Source organism: Pseudonaja textilis, chromosome 1 (genome assembly GCF_049901715.1).
Source record: "Pseudonaja textilis isolate UNSWEBS1 chromosome 1, rPseTex1.2, whole genome shotgun sequence".
Classification (NCBI taxonomy): domain Eukaryota; kingdom Metazoa; phylum Chordata; class Lepidosauria; order Squamata; family Elapidae; genus Pseudonaja; species Pseudonaja textilis.
This window is the reverse complement of record NC_141990.1, coordinates 238,739,291-238,761,789: the sequence shown is the minus strand read 5'-3', so window position 1 is coordinate 238,761,789 and position 22,499 is coordinate 238,739,291. Positions and strand designations below refer to the sequence as shown.

General features: G+C 37.0%; 1 protein-coding gene across 12 annotated transcripts in view; it reads right to left on the bottom strand.

Moving 5' to 3' along the window:
- The window catches only part of SOX6 (SRY-box transcription factor 6), a 465,066-nt gene that overhangs the window by 56,826 nt on the left and 385,741 nt on the right, over positions 1–22,499 (bottom strand). For all 12 annotated transcript variants that reach the window (XM_087921050.1, XM_087921045.1, XM_087921043.1 and 9 more), the window contains 3 exons: positions 17,753–17,902; positions 7,724–7,904; positions 3,385–3,578 (listed from right to left, as the gene is read on the bottom strand). In XM_087921050.1, the coding sequence (XP_087777176.1) occupies positions 3,385–3,578; positions 7,724–7,904; positions 17,753–17,902 (525 nt within the window). The remainder of the gene's footprint in view (positions 1–3,384; positions 3,579–7,723; positions 7,905–17,752; positions 17,903–22,499) is intronic.

The following is a 22,499-nucleotide window of genomic DNA, read 5'->3' as shown; positions in this document are numbered from 1 at the left end:
TGACATAAAGGCAGATTGTAGACTGGCAGAAAAAGCTATTCCTCTTAAAGAACCTACTAATTTGAATAAAAGTCAAAAACATTGAGTGGTGAGCTCTCTGAAAAGGCAAAAATAGGACTGCTCATAAGGTCTTTGAGAAAAAAAAGTTAGATTGTTCAAATAGTCTCAGTGGATATTTTAGGGTCACAGAAGTTCAGGCTAACTTCTGAACTAGCCCAGAGCACTAATTAGCACTACCAAGGATTACTTGGAACAATATAGCGTCTACATGAAGGCAGCAGATTTCATTTATTTGCAATCGTTTTGCAAAAACAGATTTCGAAAGCAACCAATAAAAGGTACTAACTGTGGTCAGGGTTGTTTCCAAAATGAAACCTTGTCTTCAGAAGAGTCTGTGGACCTCATAAGGCCATCTTTAATACAAAATGGTGTATCACACTTTCAGCTTTTTTTTTTCTTGCTGTTATAAAAATTATTTCACAATGGGATTCTGTGTTAAATGAGTTTTAAAATGCTATCATTTAAATCACATCTTGTGCAGATAAATATTTATTAGATTATAAATATGTTTTGCAAACCATGGTTAATCCTCTGGGGCAAGAAGCTATGTAAATCCATTTTATAGGCATGGATCCATTTTACTCCCGTTGTTCTGAGAAATCTAACAAGGCAACATATAAATGCAAATGAAAACACACATTTGACAGTTCTATCTACAGAACACTTTTCCCTTTGTGCTTGAAACCAAGTAATGAACCTCAGGCCTCTATGTTCCTCCCTTTGGGAATGGGTTGGAAAATGGCTACTAGTGCCCAAGATTCTTGGCTTACTGACAGCTATTATATGGATTGAAACAGTACAAATAAAATGCAATAAGAAATCAACTATACAACTTTATCAACTGTTTGGTAAATGCTAGTGCAAAACCCAACATTGATCTCTCCAAGCATGCTACAAAATTCACTTAAGCTTACTTTTATTTACTTATTCACCATACCAAAGCAAGCAAGGCCATTCTGATGATAAGCCACAATGCAGTCAAATAATGGGCTAAGGATTTGGAAGTCCAATTAGATCAATCTACCTTACTTACAAGATTCTTGAGTATACTTTTAGATAATATATAAGTAACTTTCCTAAATTTTGAAGAGAACTAACATGAACACATTTCTATATTTCCCCTGATCTATTCTCAAGGCTGTTTATGAGACACAGGGAGAAAAAGAAAAGGAAAGAGGGGGAGAGAAAGTATGTATAATATTAATACACACACATGTACTTATAAACTCACTAAATCCTGATATAATAACACAGCAGTAATATGTAATAAAAACTACCGGTACTACTAATACTACAAGATCTAACATATTTTTCATTTCACATTTGATTGAGATAGATGACTGTGAAAGATAGTAACAGGCATTTTACTGGTTGCCTATTCCTTTTTACCCTGCTTCATCTCATAATCAAAGCTGTTGTCTTCTGTTGAAAGACTGCATAAAAATTTTGTCCTGAGTCACCCAGAATAATAACATTGTATATTGTCCACTATTACTGTACAGGAAATAATGATTCCTGTGGTATCTGAAAAATGCTCTTACCTATCCTGCAAGGAAGCAAATTATAGACATACTATATCTTAAATTATTTCATAGATATGTCTGTATTCCTTAGAGAGAATTGCCTGCTTCCAATACTTTGCTACAATAGATACTTATTTAGTTTGTTTGACCAAAAATCTATAAGCAAAGCCAAAAAAAAAATTAAAAAATTGCCCAAGTCTGCAGACTAAATTTCAAATTAAGCAACATTATCTCCTTGCATATGTAGATTATTTTTCCTAAGAATTGTTCTAAAACGTTAACTCTCTTGTATGAAATATCTACAGCTGATATTAACAACTATAAATATCGAGAATTCCCAATTAAACTGCACACCGGGAATGTTATTCAAAGACAGAAGAAAGATTGGGCATCAGCTAAAGCTTGTGCATGTATTCCTTGTTCTTTTCATCTGGGTCTTTTGAACTCTACATCAAGTATGCAAGCTTCAGTTCTGAACAACAATTCAGTACAGTCATTCTGAATATGTTATATTTAGAAGGAAGGTGGTAAAATATATTAAAAATATAGCTGCCCAGAATTACCCTCTGGTAAGATGGGTGGCCAATAAATTCTATAAATAAATTACAGAATAAATAAAACAATGTAATAGGAAATAATTTATTGTAGTTCATCTTATTCTGTAGTAAATACATGTAATAATGGAAAAATATGATCCAATTTGAACGTAAAAATGTGATTCTTATGTATTAAACCAGGAATTAGCACTGCTTCACATTCTCTCTCCTGAAGATGAGCTTAAATGAAAGTTTCCTATACAAAATAGAACCCTGCCCTAGCTAATAAAAGTGTTGGCATATCTGAGGTGTAAATATTCACATCAATAGGGAATGGCAAAAATACAGAATTTTTCTGTGACTCTTTCCTGCCACCTAGTGGTTATCTGGATTTTTGTAGGCCACACATCAACCCTGGTTTTAGAGACCAAAAAGGTGCAGAAAATAACCAAGGACCTGAAATACTTTCCTTTTCTTTCAGAAAAACTGAAGAAAAAGAAAGTGTTTTTTTTACCTTCCAAAACAACAGTTAGATTGTTTGACAAGGCACTGTAGTAGTACTATGAGACATTAAATAAAGAAAACTCTACTGCGAGCTATTATGACTCTACTGAAGTGCCAGGTAACCTAGCACGCCCTAGCAGTATGCCATGAAATACCAATTAGAAAACAGAGTGACAACTAGCAGAAAGAATTCTTTGTATATTCCTACTGTGCTTATTGGGGGCATGTCCCTGGAAAGGAGATACTAGACAAATGGAGTCCAGTATCCAACTGAAAACCAACTCTAATCCATACTGCTACTATTTGTACCGTATATTTCTCTAATTTGGAAACTTAATATAAAAGAAAAGTTTTCTGGGACAGCACTCACAGAACATCACTGAGATGAGATTGAGACAGGGCTCTTAATTACTCACCCATCTAAATCATCTGCCATTCTTCAAATGAAACTTTGGCCAATTTGTGATACATACATTGATTCTCATACAGTGCAGAATGAGTGGGAGGGAGGAATGACATTCCGTGTTGGTGCCACTGGAACCCTGAATAAACTTTTCTTGTGGAAAAATATTGTTCTGGTCAATCTAGTTCTACTTTTTTTTTCTCCCTGGGCCCTCAAGACCTACATTACAATTATTACAAAAAAATAATTAAAAACTGTAATATATTGGAATTGCTTTCTTGGAATTAAGTAGCTATTCACAAGGTAAACCTTGCAAATAAATTTAGCAGCAAGAAGGGTGAAAGAGTTATTGTGTTACCTTTTCAGCCCTACAGTTGTTTAGGCCCATACTATTCAGGGTGGGAAGCTTTCCATCAATATGTGGTTGTTGTTGCTGTTGCTGCTGCTGCTCCCGCTGGATTTGTTCTCTCATCTTTCGAGCCTCCTGAATTGCTTTCATTACAGTGTCCTGGTCCCCAAATAGGGCAGGTGAGTTAAGACTGGAAAGGATGTCTAGGGAAAAAAGGGATTATAAGAGTGCATTCAAATATCCTCTTTTCAAGAGATTCATATACAGGCACACAGGCACAGGCACAGACATATATTATAACTACTCCATACCCATGCTTCGCTACGCAACTATGTGGTCTGGCTTAGTTTTGGGGGAGGAAAATAAGGCGGGGGGGGATCTGCCTCTGCCTAGCAGCATCCATCGGTATTCATCTGGCTGGTGTTCTGTTAGTGTGTGAGAGAGTTGAGGGCTGTTTGGAAATTAAAAGAGTATTTACTTTGTGAGTAAGAAGGAGACAGCAAGGTGCCTGGGCATGGCTTAGCTCAACTGTTCTGTACTAAAGCTGCTTGGTGCTGTGAAACTAAAACTGAAATTCCTCTCCTCTGGTTGTGTTTTGCATTTGGAACAGATTTCTTTTCAGGTGGGGAGAGGGAGTAGAACTCCTTAGCATCAGAGAGTGTTAATAATAATATACAAAATATGAATGCTCTGATGGTCATTTTGAAAAATCCTTTCTTAGTGAGCACCTAGAAGCCAAGAGAAACATATGTGCCAAATTTCAAGTTTGTAGGCTTTAGAGTTCTGGAGATTTTGTGATGATGCATGAGTGATATTTTGCTTTTATATATATAGATTTCAGCTGCTGCACATATTAAAGCCTGTATCTTTAACATTAAAATGGATAGCAATTTTAGATTTGGGCAACAGCTGTAATTTTGTTTTCCATCCTGAGTGATGTTCAATCAGATATAACCTCTCCTGAAGCAATTAACAAAAATTATTATATTAATGATTTAATCAAAACATTTGATGCCTTTTAAAGTGAGAATTTCAGCAAATGTTTCAATCCTAGCGCAAAGGATCAAATTGCACCTACATGTTTTTTGCTTTGTATTTGTAAATTTATTTTATTAACTGACATTCATGAAAAATTCATATTATGTTTTCTTACAGAGGTTAATATTTCCAAGTACTAACTGATATAACTGATTGCTGTTTCATTTGTTTTTCTATTATGAAGCTATTAAGTTGAACCCAAAAATTCATGTAAACTACATTCAACCATGAACCTTACAGAACATAAAATAATTAAGTCCAGTTCAATTTTTACCACAATATTCAGTGATTGGAGATGAGGAAGAAAATAAGATAAAGCTTTTATCTTTTAACATTTTTTTATCATAGAAAGCATCTAATGAAGCAACTTTTGAAATGGAGAATGAGGTACAACTATGATGCAAACTTTCTATGATGCTCTTTTAATCTAATGTCTATTTTGAATAATATTGAATTGTTATGACCACAAAATGGGGTTTCACAGCATACTGTATCTGTGTGGATTATCACAATATAAACGCAAAACTGCAAATAAACTGAAACGATACGTTTTAATTCCAGCTCTGATCAGAAGTAAGTAGGTATGAGTATTAAATAAATAATTGTTACTTCCACTGTTGGATTTAATTGTATAAAAGATTACTTGTCTATGTTTCCATCAAAGCATAACAATAATTTAGTGTGAAATATTTAAACTACATGCTTTTGCCCAGTTTAGGTAGGTTTCTTGAGACTTTAGATTGACCAGGATAATATATGATTGAGTTACAATACATCTGGATTATTGCAGTGTGCTTTTTGAATGACTGCTTTGTAGAGTGCTTAGAAATTACTTCTTGAATGGGACAACAAAAGCAAACACCAAAGTTGATTAAAATTTTACATTCCAGTTTTTGCAGAACCATTGAAATATTAATAATTAATAATGGGCCAACAAATCAGTATCAGTTCTGAGTTACCACATAGGTTTTCTCCAGGATGAATTGGCTCCGACACTGATCCTTCAGATCTTCCAACAATACACCCATTGCTGTCCACCTTACTGATGGTCTTCTCTTCCTTCCACCTTTCCTAGCATCAGATCATTCTCTACAGAGCTCTCTAGATCAGGGGTCTCCAATCCCTGGACCATGGCCCACTACTGGGCGGTGGCCTATTTGGAACCTCATGCATGCATTGCTCAACTTACCCAAAATGAGCTGCACACATGCAAGTGCATGCCAGCCTATTACTCGTGCAAGTGGAGCTGTGTACACATGCATGTACTGGCCCACCGCTCAGGTAACCCAGTTCCGCTTTCTCTCCATAGCTGGACCTCCAAGCTGCAAAGTTTGGGGACTGCTGCTCTACAGGTCTTCACATAATAGGTCTGAACTAGGATAATTTGAGAGTGGTTATTTGTGCCTTAAGTGAAACCCTGGAGATTTGTTAACTGATCCATTCTTGGCTAACCATGGCATTCTCAGGAGTTTTCTCCAATATCAACATTCAAAAGTGTCAATACTCTTTCAAACCCACTTCTTCAAAATCCAACATTCACTTCCATTGAGTGTCCGAGAGAATATCATTGCCTGCACTATTCTGATCTTTGTAGATATAGGCATAATAGGTTGTGATGGGATTCAAAAACTTTTACTACCGGTTCTGTGGGCGTGGCTTGGTGGGCGTGGTCATGTGACTGGGTAGGCATGGCTCTTTTTTTTTGCAGCCCCCACCCATTTTTGGGAGCTTCTTAGCCACAGAGGAGCCTTGGGGAGGGGGCATTTTTTACTCCCCTAAGGCTCCTCTGGGGTTCAGGAAGAAAAGGAACAGAGCATGGGAGGGGCACACAGCACCCCCCCAAGCTCCATTTTGGGAGCTTCTTAGCCTCAGAAGAGCCTCTGGGGGGGGGCGTTTTTGCTCCCCTAAGGCTCCTCTGGGGCTCTGGAAGGCAATAAATGGAGGGGGGGCTGAGCTTCTCCCTCCATTTTTTACCTTCCTGGGACTCAGCAAGGGGAATCCCAGCACAGCTGATCTTATCTACGGCTGATTGTCAGGTGGGAAAAAAAAAAGAAATACCTTAGGTTAATGTCAGGCAGGTGGGTAAGAGAGCATCGGGCAGGAGGGTGACTGGATCGGGGGGGTGGCCAGACAGAACTTATTTCTGGTTCCACGACCCACACCAAATTTTTGCTACCGGTTCGCCAGATCCAGTGCAGTATATCTCACAGTTGTTCCTTTACTGTTGACTTTTGATCCTAAAATGGTGGATCGCTTAATATCTTCATTGTTAATTCTAAATTTGGTTGTTGTGCCTCTTGTCATTAGTTTGATCATCTTTATATTTAATTTTAGTTCCAATTTTTCACTGCTCACCTTGATTTGATTTATTAGAATTTTCAAACTGTTTAAACTTTCAGCAGTATCTTTATTATTTACTTGACTTGATCTTGTTTGTCTACCAAGGTTGGAACTGGTTAGCATTCGGACTAGGAAAATATCCCAAAAGAAGTCTGTCACAAACCAATCTCTACTGAGTTGTTCCATAACATTTTTTTTTATGTTACTCATGACTGATCTTTTAAGATTTTTATCTGTTTTGTATCGGCTGACTTATTAATTACTGTGCGCTGCCATTTGGGGCAGATGGGCACATCGATACATTTGAATAATAAATAAAAAAAACGTCTGTGCCAATAAATTGACATTTGAAGCTCATATGTGACAATGCAAGCTACATCTCATGGCCCCTCCGTAGAGAATCTGTGTGTGTCCAGAAAGTTGTGTCTTTGAATTAAGGAAGTTTCTGGGCTACTGCCAACCTCTTCAGGGAACAAGTAGCTACCGCATGAACCCAGGAAAAGATGTAGCTTTAAGAAGGACCTGGTAGATTTAATAGGACCTCCTTAAAGAAGGCGATGCCCAATCTGAAAACCTTTTCAGTCTCAGATGTGAAGAACCGAACCTCCATAGTTGTTGAATGACTATTCATTAGATTTAATAAAGCCGCCCATTCCAGTGGACTAGCAGAGCATGACTCAAAGAATTTACAGGTTTTTTAAATTTACCTTTAGTTTACTCTTTAAGGTACATTGAAAGGACTACTTTCCCTTACAGATTCCCATGTAACTCAAAGCCCTAATAAATATGACAAAGTTTCCATGTTATAAATGTCAAACACCTTGTAAATGTTAAGAAACTTTGAATATACCTGGTTTTGCAATTCACACACATACACACACACACACACACACACACATGCACGCCCACAGAAGACCAGAAACACCTCATCCCTATCTGTAATGACCCATATTTGTTCCTCTTTGAGTACCTAGAGAAGATCCTCTTCCCAGAGTCGCGCCAATGGGACTGGGGATTCCGCTTTTATTGCCCACATTCACAGGGCTGGTTTTACACGTGGGGAAGAGGCTCTGCGTTGGCGACGTCGGGGATTTGACAGGTTCTGCTGTCTTGGGTCTAGCAGAGAGATTCAGTGGCTGTGCAGCATCATCCTAGAAGGGTTTAATGTAAATAATTATTAGAAGAAGATAAATGAAGCACATTATCACTTAGGAAGCCACAGCTATTTTACACCTTCCAGACAATGCTGCATTTTCCTGCAATAATAACAAAAGAAGCTAATTATCTACACTCCTTGAAGATTCAATGAAAGGGAAACCTCATTAATTCTTCTGTGCTGTGCCTCTGTTTACATTAACTATGTGGCTAGATCGTTCTTTTTGACAAATTAAAATCTGAATTAGCTTGCATTACTGTTTAATTTCCTAATGTGTTTTCTGAGATCTAAATTAACCCAGGGCATTCACAAAGAATGATTTTTAAAAAAAATCTAACCAGCAATGTTGCAGTGTTTAACTGTGTCTGCTGGAAACTTCTTAAACTACAATGTGGCATGTATGTTATTAATAGGCACATGAATGAGGGGCAGCATTAACGTAAAAAATAAATAAAAGAAGAGCATTGGATGACTTAATTGTTTTAGTTTTATTTCCATAAACTGTGGCTATGATTCTCTTGCCACTCTGTTTTATGAAAGACTTTTTCAAATAAAGACTTGTCTAGACAAGATGGGTGGCACATAAATCTAATAAATAAAATATAATTTCAATAGAATGTTATTTCTTCATTTCTTTCAAAAAGTCTAGCAGGGTAGCAACATGCTTAATATTGTTGTAACGGTGCATTTACTGGCACAAACCCAAACTGATGATGAAATGTTTGTATCTTTAGTCTACCAACAACAGCAGACACGAGTACAAATGAAGTAAAATAACATTTGGTTCTTACTATTTAGTAAACTATGGGTGCTACTGATAGGACAGAACATCACAGAAAAGGTCTATCTATGTGGTCAATTGACACTGATTTGATGACACATATCAAAAAGAAAGAAACAAGAAGGGGATGAACAGTTCGGTGCTGCTTATTTAAACTCCCTTGATCAGTTGCTGTTAATCCTGAATGTTTGCACTAACCTTTATGTATTAGGTCAAAAGTAGAGAAGAGAGTCCAGAAGAGGATTAAGATGTTACATATAAATACTAAAGCCTGAAGCAAAGCCAGCTTGTGTTTATGTGCTAATTGTGATTTGTTAGTGGTCTGTTTTTAATTCATTTTTTATCTTATTGTTTTAAAATTATTTTATTTGATGTATACCACCTTAATTATAATTTATGAGTGGACTGTTTTTATAAATCTATCTGTATGTATGTATCTGTCCATGAGAAAGAAAACATAACATATTCCAAAAATTCACACAAATATTTCTGAAGTTTCACTTAAAATTTGCATTATTTTTGTTTCATGAATCATATTCCAGCTGTGTATAACTAGATATATGATGGTCATTAAATAGTTATTACAAGGTCAGCTTTCATCAATTTAAGAAGAAACGCTAACATGTCAGTTTCTAAGGTATGCATGCATATACGTGGAAAAATAAATCTGAATTTGTTATTGACATATTCAGATTCATGATTTTCAAATTATGACAGAGAGTTGTTCAGTTTGTGTAACTTCTGTGTAAGAGTTTTTTAACTGGATGCTATCAATAGGCCAATGACATTCCGTTCTTCTAATCTTTTTATCTTCTAATCCAAGAGAGTAATTGGTACAATGTTGTCCAACCTCAGTAATGAGCCAGGTGTCAGAAAGCAAACTGAAACTAAACCCAGAAAGATTGAGAGTGAGTTGATTAAAAAAAAAAGATCTTTGAGTTGAGATAAAGTTTGCTCAGGGTAGCTTTGTCTTTTCCCAGAAAGAACAGCTTTGCGGCTTATGAATGCTACTTGATCTCAAACTGCCCCTTGATTTATAAATGGTGGTTGTGTCAAGAAACACTTTTACAGCTTTGACTCTTCCTGAGTTAGCCAGATTTAATATCAATTCCCTATACTTTGGGTGTCAACCACCCTCATTATTGCAAAGTACTGTATATGGGAGCATTCTTGAAAAGCACCCAGAAATTGTCACTGGTGCAAAATGTGCCAACCAGTCAAAAACAAATGTAGGGATGATATCAATCCTGTATGAAAAGACATGATTGACTCACAATTGTCCACCACACCACACAAGGTATTGGCCCTGACTTTCAAGACCCTAAACACTAAGTCCTGACTATATGGCAGCCTTTTGAAGTAGGCAAATTCAGGAAAGAGATATCAGGAATGCTACTTTATTGTGAACTTAAGTTTTTTCTTCATTCCCTTCTAACTAAATTGATGTTTACATAAAGGTTACTGAATTCCTTCTTGAGGCCACCTCAGTATTATTGTACGTACATGATCACATATTATAAGAAACTTTCCTGGTCTCTTCGATGAACCACTTTGAAGACATCTCCACTGCTAGAATTATATTCATCTGGTATGCTTCAAAGTTTCTTTTCTTGGGTGATTCCCAGATGAAGGATGTACTCCCTAAGGAGATAGATTTGGCTCTTAAAACCCCAATATTTTGGAGGTGCTAAAAGTACATCTCTTCTGCCAAGCTTTTAACCATTAAATATAATTGTTCATTTATTTTGTTTTACTGAACGTTGGGATTTTATCTGTATTTTGGTTTCATTGTCACTTACTTATATTTTATATTCTTGTTGCTTTTTAAAAGGCAGATTTAAATCCAATGAATAAATAATTAAGAAATGAGACAAAATTAGCTTAAAGAACATCTATTAAAAATCTGTGCTACTACTTCTAGAAATGTAAGAATGGAAAGAACTTATTCTTTTGATCTAGTGCTCCTCTTTACAATACTATATTTTGCTGTTCTTCAGAGAGCATGTACCCTCTACTGAACTTGTTAGCAATCAGCCAGGCATAGTTTTGGGACAGCAGAATACCGGAGTTTCTGTAATTAAAATGAAAAGAGCACGGCAACCTCGTTCTTTCATTTAAAGTATGCCCAAAGCTGAGATATGCTGGATAGAAAGGTGCATCATCTATATTTTAGAAGGCAGAACTGAAGACTTCAAAGCTGAGAAATATATGAAAGAATACAATAATATTCTCCATTATCTTATCACTGGCATTCTTCTTGCTGTCAAAAATTGCACACAGCACATCTTACAGCAGGAAATTTATTGAACAGGGCAATTCAAAACTAAGCTATTTTTATAACACTGTACTTTCATGATAGTTTAGTTTTATTATTATATAGGAATGATATAGCCTTCAGCATTTGTGGTAGTAAAATATATAGTATTTTATCAACCAGTCATATTGGATATAAAATAATGTGGCAAAACCTTTATGCCAATGCCACCCTTATAACTGACACTGAGGGGAGGCTGGGCCAATTATTTCACCTAGTCAAATCAATTCCTATAAGGCATTCAGGCAGGAACATAGCAGTGGTGGGATTCAATTTTTTTTTACTACCAGTTCTGTGGGCATGGCTTGGTGGGTGTGATAGAGGAAGTATATTGTAAAATCTCCATTCCCTCCCCACTCCTGAGGGAAGATTACTGCAAAATCCCATCCCCTCCCCATCCCACTAACCCGATTTCCAGCTCCGTCCAATCAGCTGGGACTCGGGAGGCAGAGAATAGATGGGGGGGCAGTCAGAGGTGGTATTTGCTGGTTCTCTGAACTACTCAAAATTTCCACTACTGGTTCTCCAGAACTGGTCAGAACCTGCTGAATACCACCTCTGGAACAAAGAACATGCTTACTAGATTTTGCTAATCATGCTCCATATGAAATGTGTCAGTTGTATGCAAATATTTTCATCTTTTAAACATTAGCTTCATAGGCATTATACTTTGCTTTCAATGTGAAGCAAGGTTTTACACCTAGGCAGGAAAAACCAAAGGTACAGATTAGTCAAAACCTGGGTCAAAAACAGTAACTGTGAGAGGGACCTTGGAATCCTAGTGGATGATCACTTAAATATGAGCCAGCAGTGTGCAGCCGCTGCCAAAAAATGATAATACAATTCTTGGCTGTATAAACAGAGGCACAGAGTCAAAAACAGGTGAAGTATTAGTATTGGTTTATAAAGCCTTAGTAAGACCATACCTGTAATACTGCATCCAGTTTTGGTCACATTACAAAAAAGATGATGAGACTTTAGAAAAAGTGCAGAGAAGAGCAACTAGGATGATTAAAGGCCTGGAGACTAAAACAAGAATGGTTGCAGGATTTGGGTTTGGCTAGTCTAGAAAAAAGAAGGAGACATGATAGCAGTATTCCAGTATTTGAGGGGCTGCTATAAAGAAGAGGAGGTCAAGCACTGGAAGGTAAGACAAGAAACAATGGATGGGAATTAATCAAGGAAAGAAGCAACCTGGAATTAAGGAGACACTTCCTAACAGTGAGAACAATTAATCAGTGGAATAGCTTGTCTTCAGAAGTTGTGGGTACTTCATCACTGGAGGTTTTTAAGAAGAGACTGGACAGCTACTTGTCTCAAATTGTATACCATCTCCTGCCTGAACAGGGGGTTGGACTAGAAGACCTCCAAGGTGCCTTCCAGCTCTATTCTGATTGAATTGAAAATACAGACTACCTTGCCTCATGAAACAATATTTTACTTTACTACTTTAAGTAGAAATATGTTTGTAGTTATTATGTTTATAGTTATTACGTTGGCACAGAGCTAAGGGTATTCATTTTATACACATAACTTCCTAATATACAGGACTGATTTGAAATATTTTGGTTCCTGACAATATAAGGAAAATATAAGACCTTGATTTCCCCTTCTTTGAGAAATCTAGGGCAGCTTGTGTAGCACGAATAGTTTAGTTCTCTAAGACCAGACCTTTACTGTTTACTTTTCTGCTTGCTCTTTGTTCATTCTCACTCAAATCAGACAGCACATTTCACATGAACAATGAAGACATATGCAAAACTGAATGACAACATTTCAGAATTCAGTACAAGTGCATAGCTATTTCAGAGATAGGTCTCATACAGTACAAGCAATATCTTTTGTCCAACAAATAGACCCACTATGTAGCTTGTTTGTCAGACTCTAAATGGGCCTTTGGGAAGATCAACCAAATCAGACTTTCAAATAAGTCTGCCCTCCGAAATAAGCAAGGGTGCTACTCCCTGCATGTCTATGCAGAATTAAGCAAAGGAATTACTTGAACAAATCTATTCTCTGCATATCTATTCAGAATTGGTCTTGCCCGTTTACTGCAGCTAAACATAAATAAGATTTATAGAAGATTAAACAATAACCTTTCCATGCAAATAATACAAGAACAAATTTTTTTACACAAGCACACACACACATACCCTTACAAAATCAACAATGTAAGCACTTTTGTCAATATATGTAAAATGAGGATAAATTAGTATTTGCAGAGTGCAACAAGAATGTACCTGTTCAAATGCAAATTGGGTTTAATGAAACCAATTTCCAGGTAAAAATAGTAGGATTATAGCCCTCTTCAACAAAACTAAATGCTATAAATGTACAGTAGAACTGATGGTTTTTATAACTTTTCAGCAGTTTCTGAAACAACCTAAAGCTTTTCTCCTATCTGCTCCACTTCTGACCACTGGCATATTAAATACAGTGTAAGCAAAATATCATAAAGGAAAACATAACTTATATCTCAGGCTGCATCTACCAGACCTTTTCCAAAGTCACTCACTTCAGCCCACTCACAAATCTCTGTTTTTCTTAATGTCATTTATCTATCAAGCAAATAGTAAAAAGCTATGATGCTGATGTAAAGGAAATGGACAACTCAAACTTGAAGATTGGATGATGCTTCCAGAAGGAAGACAAATTCTTCATCATGAGCATGAACATGTCCAGAAGAATCCCCCTAGATGGGAATAATAAAAGGAGTTTCCTGAGGATAGAACAAAGTTATAAGTCCAAATATTGTCTGTCTAGACTTCAGTAAGCTATCTGATAAAGTAGATCACATCCTACTTCTTGTTAAGATACTACAATGTGGGATAGATAATACCACCACCAGATGGCTGACCAACTGCACCCAGCATATGAAGGGAAGTATGCAGTGGGGTAGCTCAAGATTCTCTCTTGGTCTCAGTGCTTTTCAACATCTTCATAAATTATCCAGATGAGAAAATAGAAGGAGAACTCATCAAAATTGCAGACAACAAGCTGGGGCTAGCTCTTTGGAAGACAGACTCAAAATTGAGAAGGATCTTCACAGACTTGAACACTGGGTCCTTGAACGAGATGCAATTCAGTGGTGAAAAAAGTAAGGTCCTGCACTTAGGCAAGAAAATCAAACGCATAGGTATAGAATAGGTGGCAATAGTAACTGTGAAAGGGATCTAAGTGTCCTAATCAATCACCACTCAATGTGATGCAGCTGCCCAAAAGGCCAATGTAGTCCTAAACTGCATCAACAGAGGAATAGCATCATGATCACAAGAAGTGATGGTACCACTTTATATTGCACTAGCGAGGCCACACTTGGAATACACACCACAATACAAAAAAGATAGTGAGACTCTAGAACTGTGATGGCGAGCCTATGGCACGCATGCCACAGGTGGCACATAGAGCCATTTATGCCGGCACATGAGCTGCAGGCAAACTTACCTCACTGTGCATGTGCATGCCTCCCAGCTGATTTTCAGCCTGTTTGAGGCCTTTTTCGGCCTCCCAGAGGCTTGAGGAAAGCCTTTGCAGGCCGAAAAATAGGCCCATTTCCGGAAATACCAGAAGTGATGAAACAGGCCCATTTTTCAGCCTGCAAAGGCTGCAGTTTTCCTCAACCCTCTGGGAGGCCAAAAAAAGGCCTCAAACGGACCAAAAATCAGCTGAGAGGCACAGTGCAGATAAGGGGACGGCAGGGGATTGTGTGCGCATGTGCAGGGGGTGTGGGAGGTGCCCACATTGCAAGCACGTGCACAATTTTTAGCACAGGAGCCCCAAAAGGTTAGCCACCACTGCTCTAGAAAGTGTGCAGACAAAAGCAACAAAGATGATAAAGAGTTTAGAGCAGGGGTCCATCAAAGTTGCTGGCTGGAGAATTCTGGGAATTGAAGTCCACAAGTCTTAAAGTTGCCAAGTTTGGAGACCTCTGGTATAGAGGCTAAATCATATAATAAATGGTTGAGAGATTGGATAGCTATCTGTCCAGAATGGTATAAGCTATAAGGTGTCCTGCTTGTGTAGGAGTAGAAGACCTCCAAGGTCTTTGCACAACCACATATTGAATGAAATGAAGGAATTCTTCCTTGGTTAGTCAGATAAAACAAAAGTTATCCACTGCATTGTATTTAGATATGTTCTTCTAGAGTTTTTTCTTTTCTTTTTCAAATTAAGGAGGACTCCAATTCCCACTTATAATCCCTCAACGCTTTCTTAAAAGACCAGGAATTGTCATTGTAATCTTCTTCTCTGGGATTTAATGGTGACAATAGCAATGCATGGCATCTGGAAGGCAAACTACTCCATCCCTAACCATAAAAAGAATCTCCAATCTTGATTTACTGCAACTTTATTTAATTTATATTCTGCCTCTATTATTTTTATAAACAAGGCAGTGAAATTTGTGGGAGGATTTAACGAAGAAGATAAGACCAACGATTCCTATTCCAATCCTTAAACTCCTCCAAAATTGGGAGAAGAAAGGTCCCAAACTTCAATGCAGCCCAGTCCTGCCAGTGATATCACTGACTTTCTGCAGTCCACTAGAAGATTTGGGGAAACTTGATTTGTCAAGGATATCCCATCCCTGAGTTACTGATCTATCTATCTAAAGCAGGGGTCTCCAACCTTGGCAAGTTTATGACTTGTGAAGCTGGCTGAGGAATTTTGGGAGTTGGAGTCCACAAGTCTTAAAGTTGCTAAAGTTGGAGACCCCTGATCTAAAGGACTCTTGATATAAAGTTGTCCAAACACCAATCTCCAGAGAAGGATCACTCTCTATGACCCCCTTTTATGAGGTTGGCAGGAACATGCGGGAGAGCTTTCCCCTTCTTTGTATCCAAGTTATATCATGGACTTGCTCAAGAACCACTTTTGTATTCTTTCTTTTTTCAGGAAAGGAAAAAGATCTTCCTTTTAAAATTGTTGAGACAAGTTTATAATGATTTAAAATATTTAGAGCCTAAGTAAGTATGTACTGTTTGTATGCACTGGGGTTATATGGTCTTACCAATTCTGGGCAGCTCACAAACTCAGTATTTGTAAATAGGAATAAAATATACAGGACCTATAATAATTGTTGTGAGTAACATAGGGCAAATGAAGCTTAGCTCCCAAAACAAAATTACATCCATTTAGAATCTTTTTTTCATTACAATTGTTGTCAAAACCAAAAGACTTTGTTTGTCCCCCTCCCTCCCACTCCACCCAGTTCTGGGTACATTTCTTATTGTATTTTAATTTAATGTTATTATTTTCATTATTTTCAATATTTTAATTAATTTAATTTTAATTTTATTTATTTGTTATTTGTTATTTTATTTATATCCCACCTTTATTTTTTGTACAAATAACTCAAGGCAGCAAACGTATCCAACACACCTCCCTCCTCTTTTTCCCCCTACAACAACTGTGAGGTGAATTGGGCTGAAAAAGTGTGACTGGCCTTTTTCTGGTCACCCAACAGGCTTTCCTGGTGAAGATGGAACTTAAAATCACTGTTTCTTTGCTTTTTTTACCTTGGTGCCTTAACCATTAGACCAAGCTGGCCTTTTAATGGGGGATCTTTATCCTTCATAGAATTACACTTTTCCATATGAGATTGACATCCAATATAGGGGGTGGCGGGTCCTCCTGGATTCACAACTTCTGCTTGAAAAGCAGATAGTAGCTGTGGCCAAGATGATTTTTGTACAGGTACTTTTGGTGAGATAGTAGTTCTCCTTTTGTGACAGGAAGCCCTTCATTCATGCCTTGGGTCACCTTATAATGAGACTACTGTAATATGCTCTACATGAAGCTGCATTGGAAGACAATGAAGGAGCTATAGTTGGTCCAGAATGCTTGGTGCATGAAGTGATGGGCATATCATAGTATGTTCATATATCCCTGCTATTTTGAGAACTGCACGGATTCAATTCAAACTGTTTGTTATCACCTATAAAAACCTTCATGGCATAGGGCCCAGCTATTTAAGGGACTGTGTATCTTTATATGTTTCAGCCCAGCTAGTGAGATCAACTGGAATGGGCACACTCCAGGTCCCATTGATCAAGCAATAAGCAGCATCTATAATAAACATTATAAGCAATAAGCAGCACCTTAAATTGCACATGGAAGCTAACTGGTAACTAACACAGCTCTCAGGCATGATAGATTATGAAGATTACTGTTAGCACCCTGAATGTATTCTGGGCAAAAAGGCAGAACTTAAACAACAATAATGATAACATGCAGTAACCAGTCAATAATTTAGTGAAATTAAAGCATAAAGAGATGTTCTTGTTGATAAAATTATTTTTTATATTCTGTCAGGACAAACATATCTTTCAGTAATATCAACAGTAGCAATTCCTTTAAAAATGAGGAAAATCTTTCCTTATTTCATCCAGATGGCCCTTTCTGTATAACAGCAATAGCACTTAGATTGTGCAGTGCTTTACAGCCTTCTCTAAGCAGTTTATAGAATCAGCATATTGCCTCCAACAATCTGGGTTCTCATTTTACCAACCTCGGAAGGATGGAAGGCTGTCAACCTTGAACTGGTGAGAATCGAACTGCTGGCAGTTGGCAGAATTAGCCTGCACTACTGCATTCTAACCACTGCACCACCACAGCTCTATAATAATATACTGTAGATTCATCCTTATATACAGGATCCTTATGTCAAATGAAGCAATGCTAAAGGACAGTGAATCAAGTGGTCTCTTCATGTAGCTTGAGTATTCAGCAGAGCAAACTAAATCAATACCTTAAGTTGAGTTACAGGGCTGGTCCCTCTCTTTTCATTTTTCATCCCAGTTGGCGAGAGCGTCCCTGTTGTATTTGGCGGCTGAGGCGTGGAAGGCATCTTGGTACCAGGCGATACTTGCATGCTGGCCAACTGAGCGGCATAGAGTTGCTGCAAAACAAGAACAGCTTTTCTCTTTTAGGAGCCCTGGAGCAGAGATTCCCAAATGGCAAGTGTTTTGTGTTCCTGGGGCATCACACATCTAATCAGCATGATGAAAGGTATGGATCCCTTCTGGATTAAGGGTCACAAGAAAACAAACAAACAAACCCCTGGGTATCATGCCAACAATGCTTTGTTTTGTTTTTAATGCCATGCACTGTTTCTCTGACTTGACGAAAAATAACAATTACAGGTAGTCTTCAACGTACAACAATTTGTTTAGTGATCGTGGAATTGAAAAAAAGTGAGGTATGACCATTTTTCACTTTTATGACCATTGCAGCATCCCCGTGGTCACGTGGTCAAAATTCAGATGCTTGGCAATTGACTCACATTTATGACAATTGCAGTGTCCCAGGGTCCTGAGATCAACTTTTGTGACCTTCTGACAAGCAAAGTCAATGGGGAGGCCAGATTCACTTAACAATCATGTTACTAACTTAACAACCATAGTGATTGACTTAACAACTGTGGCAAGAAAGGCTGTAAAATGGGGCAAAACTCACTTAATACATAGCTCACTTAGCAACAGAAATTTTTGGCTCAATTGTGGGCATAAATCGCAGACTACCTGTACTGCTGTATCTGTCAGGAACTATACAAAGTTGCATATATCATCTTTTAGTTGCATATACAGTAAAGAAACTTAATGCAATCCCTGCTCATTAAGTTAGTAAAACTAACTACAGAGTTTATATAAAAGGTCTTACACTCTTTACAGAACTGAACATTGTCAAAAGAAGCACAATTTTCTCACACATTCTTAAAATATTATGCACTGTATCTTGAGCAAAGCAAATGGTTAATTTTCTCTTTAACAGCCAGCCTTAAAACCCTCACCTTAATGTAGCAATGGCAATAATTCTACCATTATAAGCAGGGAAAGTCTATTCTTCTCTCACAAATAAATCTATATAATGTTTCCTCTTTAGTAAAAATGGTCACTAGTATGTAATTTCCAACTTTACTATCATTTGAATGGACAAATAAAAAAATATAGCAATCCAAAGCAGACCTTTCAGCACATATAATTAAATTGAAGTTTAATAAAGAATAATTTGTAAAAGCCAGATGTGCTTATGTCACAGTGATTGGCGATTTGGGGAACATTTCTTTAAACATTACAAATTTCTATAGAAATTTGAAAGTCATAGAAAGTCACAGAACTAAGTATATCTACTCAATATTTCACTGGTACCATAAATGAATGAATGAATGAATGTATGTATATATGTATGTACGTATGTATGTATGTATCTATGTATGTGATAAAATATGATGCTCTATTTGTTCCCCCATAGTGTTCTAACAACCAGCCTATAGAAATGCCAGTTCACTTCAAACTCCATGAAATCCGCCCAGATCTAGCAGCACCACTCTGTCTAGTCTGCTCGTTCTAAATTCCACTACTGTGTCACACAGACCCTACTCAGAGAGAATACAAAATTTAAGAATTTGCTATAATTAAAGATTTAGATGAATACTGTGGTTGTTGCTCCACTGATCCCAGTCTTTTTCACGCACAGAAATTACATGCTCCGTGGTATATATATATTTGCAGTACATGAACTAGTGTAGTCTTAGTATCATTCTTTATTAGTTTCATAGACAAGAATATTATTGATGAGCAATTGCAAAGTTCCTAGGTATATGATTTCATAGACAAGCTAAAATTGGATTACCATAATAGAAGAACACAATTCGGGGAAAATATGATGTTATAAGAGGGCATATATTTATATAGCTGGGTCTGTGCTTATTTGTTTACTTTAAAAAGTTGCACTTCTCTTTTCCTTATATAGTTTATATTGCTGTGACAAATGCCATGATCCATCTACAGACACTCTTTACTTGGGAACAGAAAATTGAAGGGGTAGGCAATGTTTTCTCAGTTTACAACTTGTATTAGCAAAATGTGCCATGATTCAGATGTCACGTCCTGCCCTAAGAACCAGCCAGAATGTACCTAAACTGAAGGTTCAGTTTTCTCACTTTGTCTTCTTCAAGGCATATCTCAGATCTACTTGTGTCAACTATGTTATGTGAGAGTCCAGAGACATACTTAATATGGATTAAGAAAAGAAAGTACATGACCAAATGAACTTTTATACTTTGGGCAAATCTATTCAAGAATGTCAAAGCAAGGCACTGAGTCATTCTTAGTCCAAGAGCAATATTTTGCAGAGGCAATTTATCCTCAAATAAGGCAACATGTCGATCATCTCTCTAGGGACACGAGGCTAAAACAGAACCACGCAGAGCCTTCTATATCATTATTATCATTATGAAATTTGCTTCATATGACCTGGTTTTCAGGATCAGGAAATATATAATTGTTCAGTAGTTCAGAATTTCAAAACATTTTGTAGCCTTGTAAAGAGATATTCTTTTGTTGACTGAAAATAACCCTCATATCGGTATTTTGCATAATGGCTATATTCTGCTATGCGTGAAGAACCGTGATTATATTAGTCACTTGGCACTCGATCTAATTTCAGTGAGTAAAATAGTGATCAAGGTTCCACATGCATATTGACATTTGAAACTTCCACCAAAATATTTTCCATTGCAATGTTAACTTCATAGGTCTTCGTAGTTCTTTTAAGCTACTACAAAGTCATCAATTTTATCATGGGTTAGTCATCTCTGAATGTCAGGAGTCACAACTATTGTTTTCAGAGGAATTGTTCATTTTTAATAGTTGTACCTTCTTCTACTGCATTTTTATTGTTCATAAAATAATAAGTTTCATGGTTGGTGCAATAATATTTTCAGAACTTCAAGTAAATAAAACCTGCTTTTGTTTTACATGTGAGGCAAACTCTGAACTATAAGCGATGATAGACACTGACTGAAGCATCTCTGCGTACTAATCCAGAGGATTATCTATTATACTGAATCTATGTGAATGAATCTATATGTGTTTGTTTGTGTGTGTGTGTGTGTATATATATGTGTTGGTCAAATGTTTTAACTACAGGAGTGACATTTTATAAAGAAAATATAAACAAATTTGGAGATGCAATTTAACTGAATACTGAAATTAAATGTGGGGATCGTGTTTATTTATTGTTCGATTTTATACCCTAACTCTAACTCAACTCCAAGTAAATCTGGTAAGGTTCTTGTATACTAAATAAGTTAAAACAGTATAATAAGAACTACTACACCACAGCAACAAAACTAACTTAAAAAATTAGCAAAGGAACAAGACGGTCAGCCTGGCAGACAACCTATAACATTCCATGAAAGGGACTCCAAACAGCTCTTGGAGTCTGCATTACTATCACTATTAATCTTCTCATTGCTCGTTATCACCCATCCCCTCCCACTTGTGACTGTATGACTGTAACTTTGTCGCTTGTATCCTTACGATTTATACTGACTATTTCCTAGTATGATTTGATTGCTTATTGTACCCTATGACTATTATTAAGTGCTGTACCTTATGATTCTTGACTCTTGGTGATTTTTTTTTTATGTACACTGAAAGCATATGCACCAAGACAAATTCCTTGTGTGTCCAATCACACTTGACCAATAAAGAATTCTATTCTATTCTATTCTATTCTATTCTATTCTATTCTATTCTATTTATGGCTTTCTGAAACATCAGCAATACCAAAGTCATCCAGGTCTCAGAAGCTACCTTGTTCTAGGGGGCAGAAAGTTCAATAAAGAAGACACACTCCATGGGTCTTGATAGATGACATTGTTTAATTGAAGGAACCCAACTGGGCAGATACCATGGGAGATAAATAATTAGGGCATATACTGTAGATCATAACCAGCACCTTGAGTCGAACATTTTAAAATTCAAAAACAAACTAAAACAATGGATAAACATTTTTAGGATTCAATAAAGATCACTGTTCTTTGCCATAGATGAATTGATGAACCATGGGAAGTTGCCATAGGGAATTAAGTTGCAATTTCTTGGACTACAGCTCTCTATTTTTACAATTTTATATGGGGTTTTAGTTCATTTTAATTTGCTTTCAGTGGCATCCATATGGGGAAGAGGGATCAGACTGATGAAAATGCTGTAGCGATGATAAAAAAACACCTCCTTTTCTATATGCATCATTACATCGTGCATGTGCCAAAGGGATCGAGCATGCAATATGATGCTAAAATGTTGTTCTTGTTATTCTGAGAAAAGGAAGAAGATCCTGCAGATCTGCTACTTACTTTCATTAATTATGAGTACACTAGACAAAAACCCTTTGTGAAGTGAAGTAGCTATTTCAACCTCCCAAAAAGCTTGAGGTTCCAGAGAGCTGGATTACATTTTTTTTCTACTGACCCTAAGCATCTCTTTCAATCCCAGTCGAAGAAATTTAGCATGGCATGAGTTTAAAAAAAAAAAAAAACTTCTTTGGATCCTTAACTATGGACAACCCCAGGAACATTTAATTCCATAAAATGTAAAGAGGTGATATGAGGGATAAAGTGTGTTGCCACAAATGGAGGAAATTTTAAAAGAAGCTAAAAACTCATCAGCAACTTAACTGTGTGACAATTCAGAGGCAACTACAAAACTGCT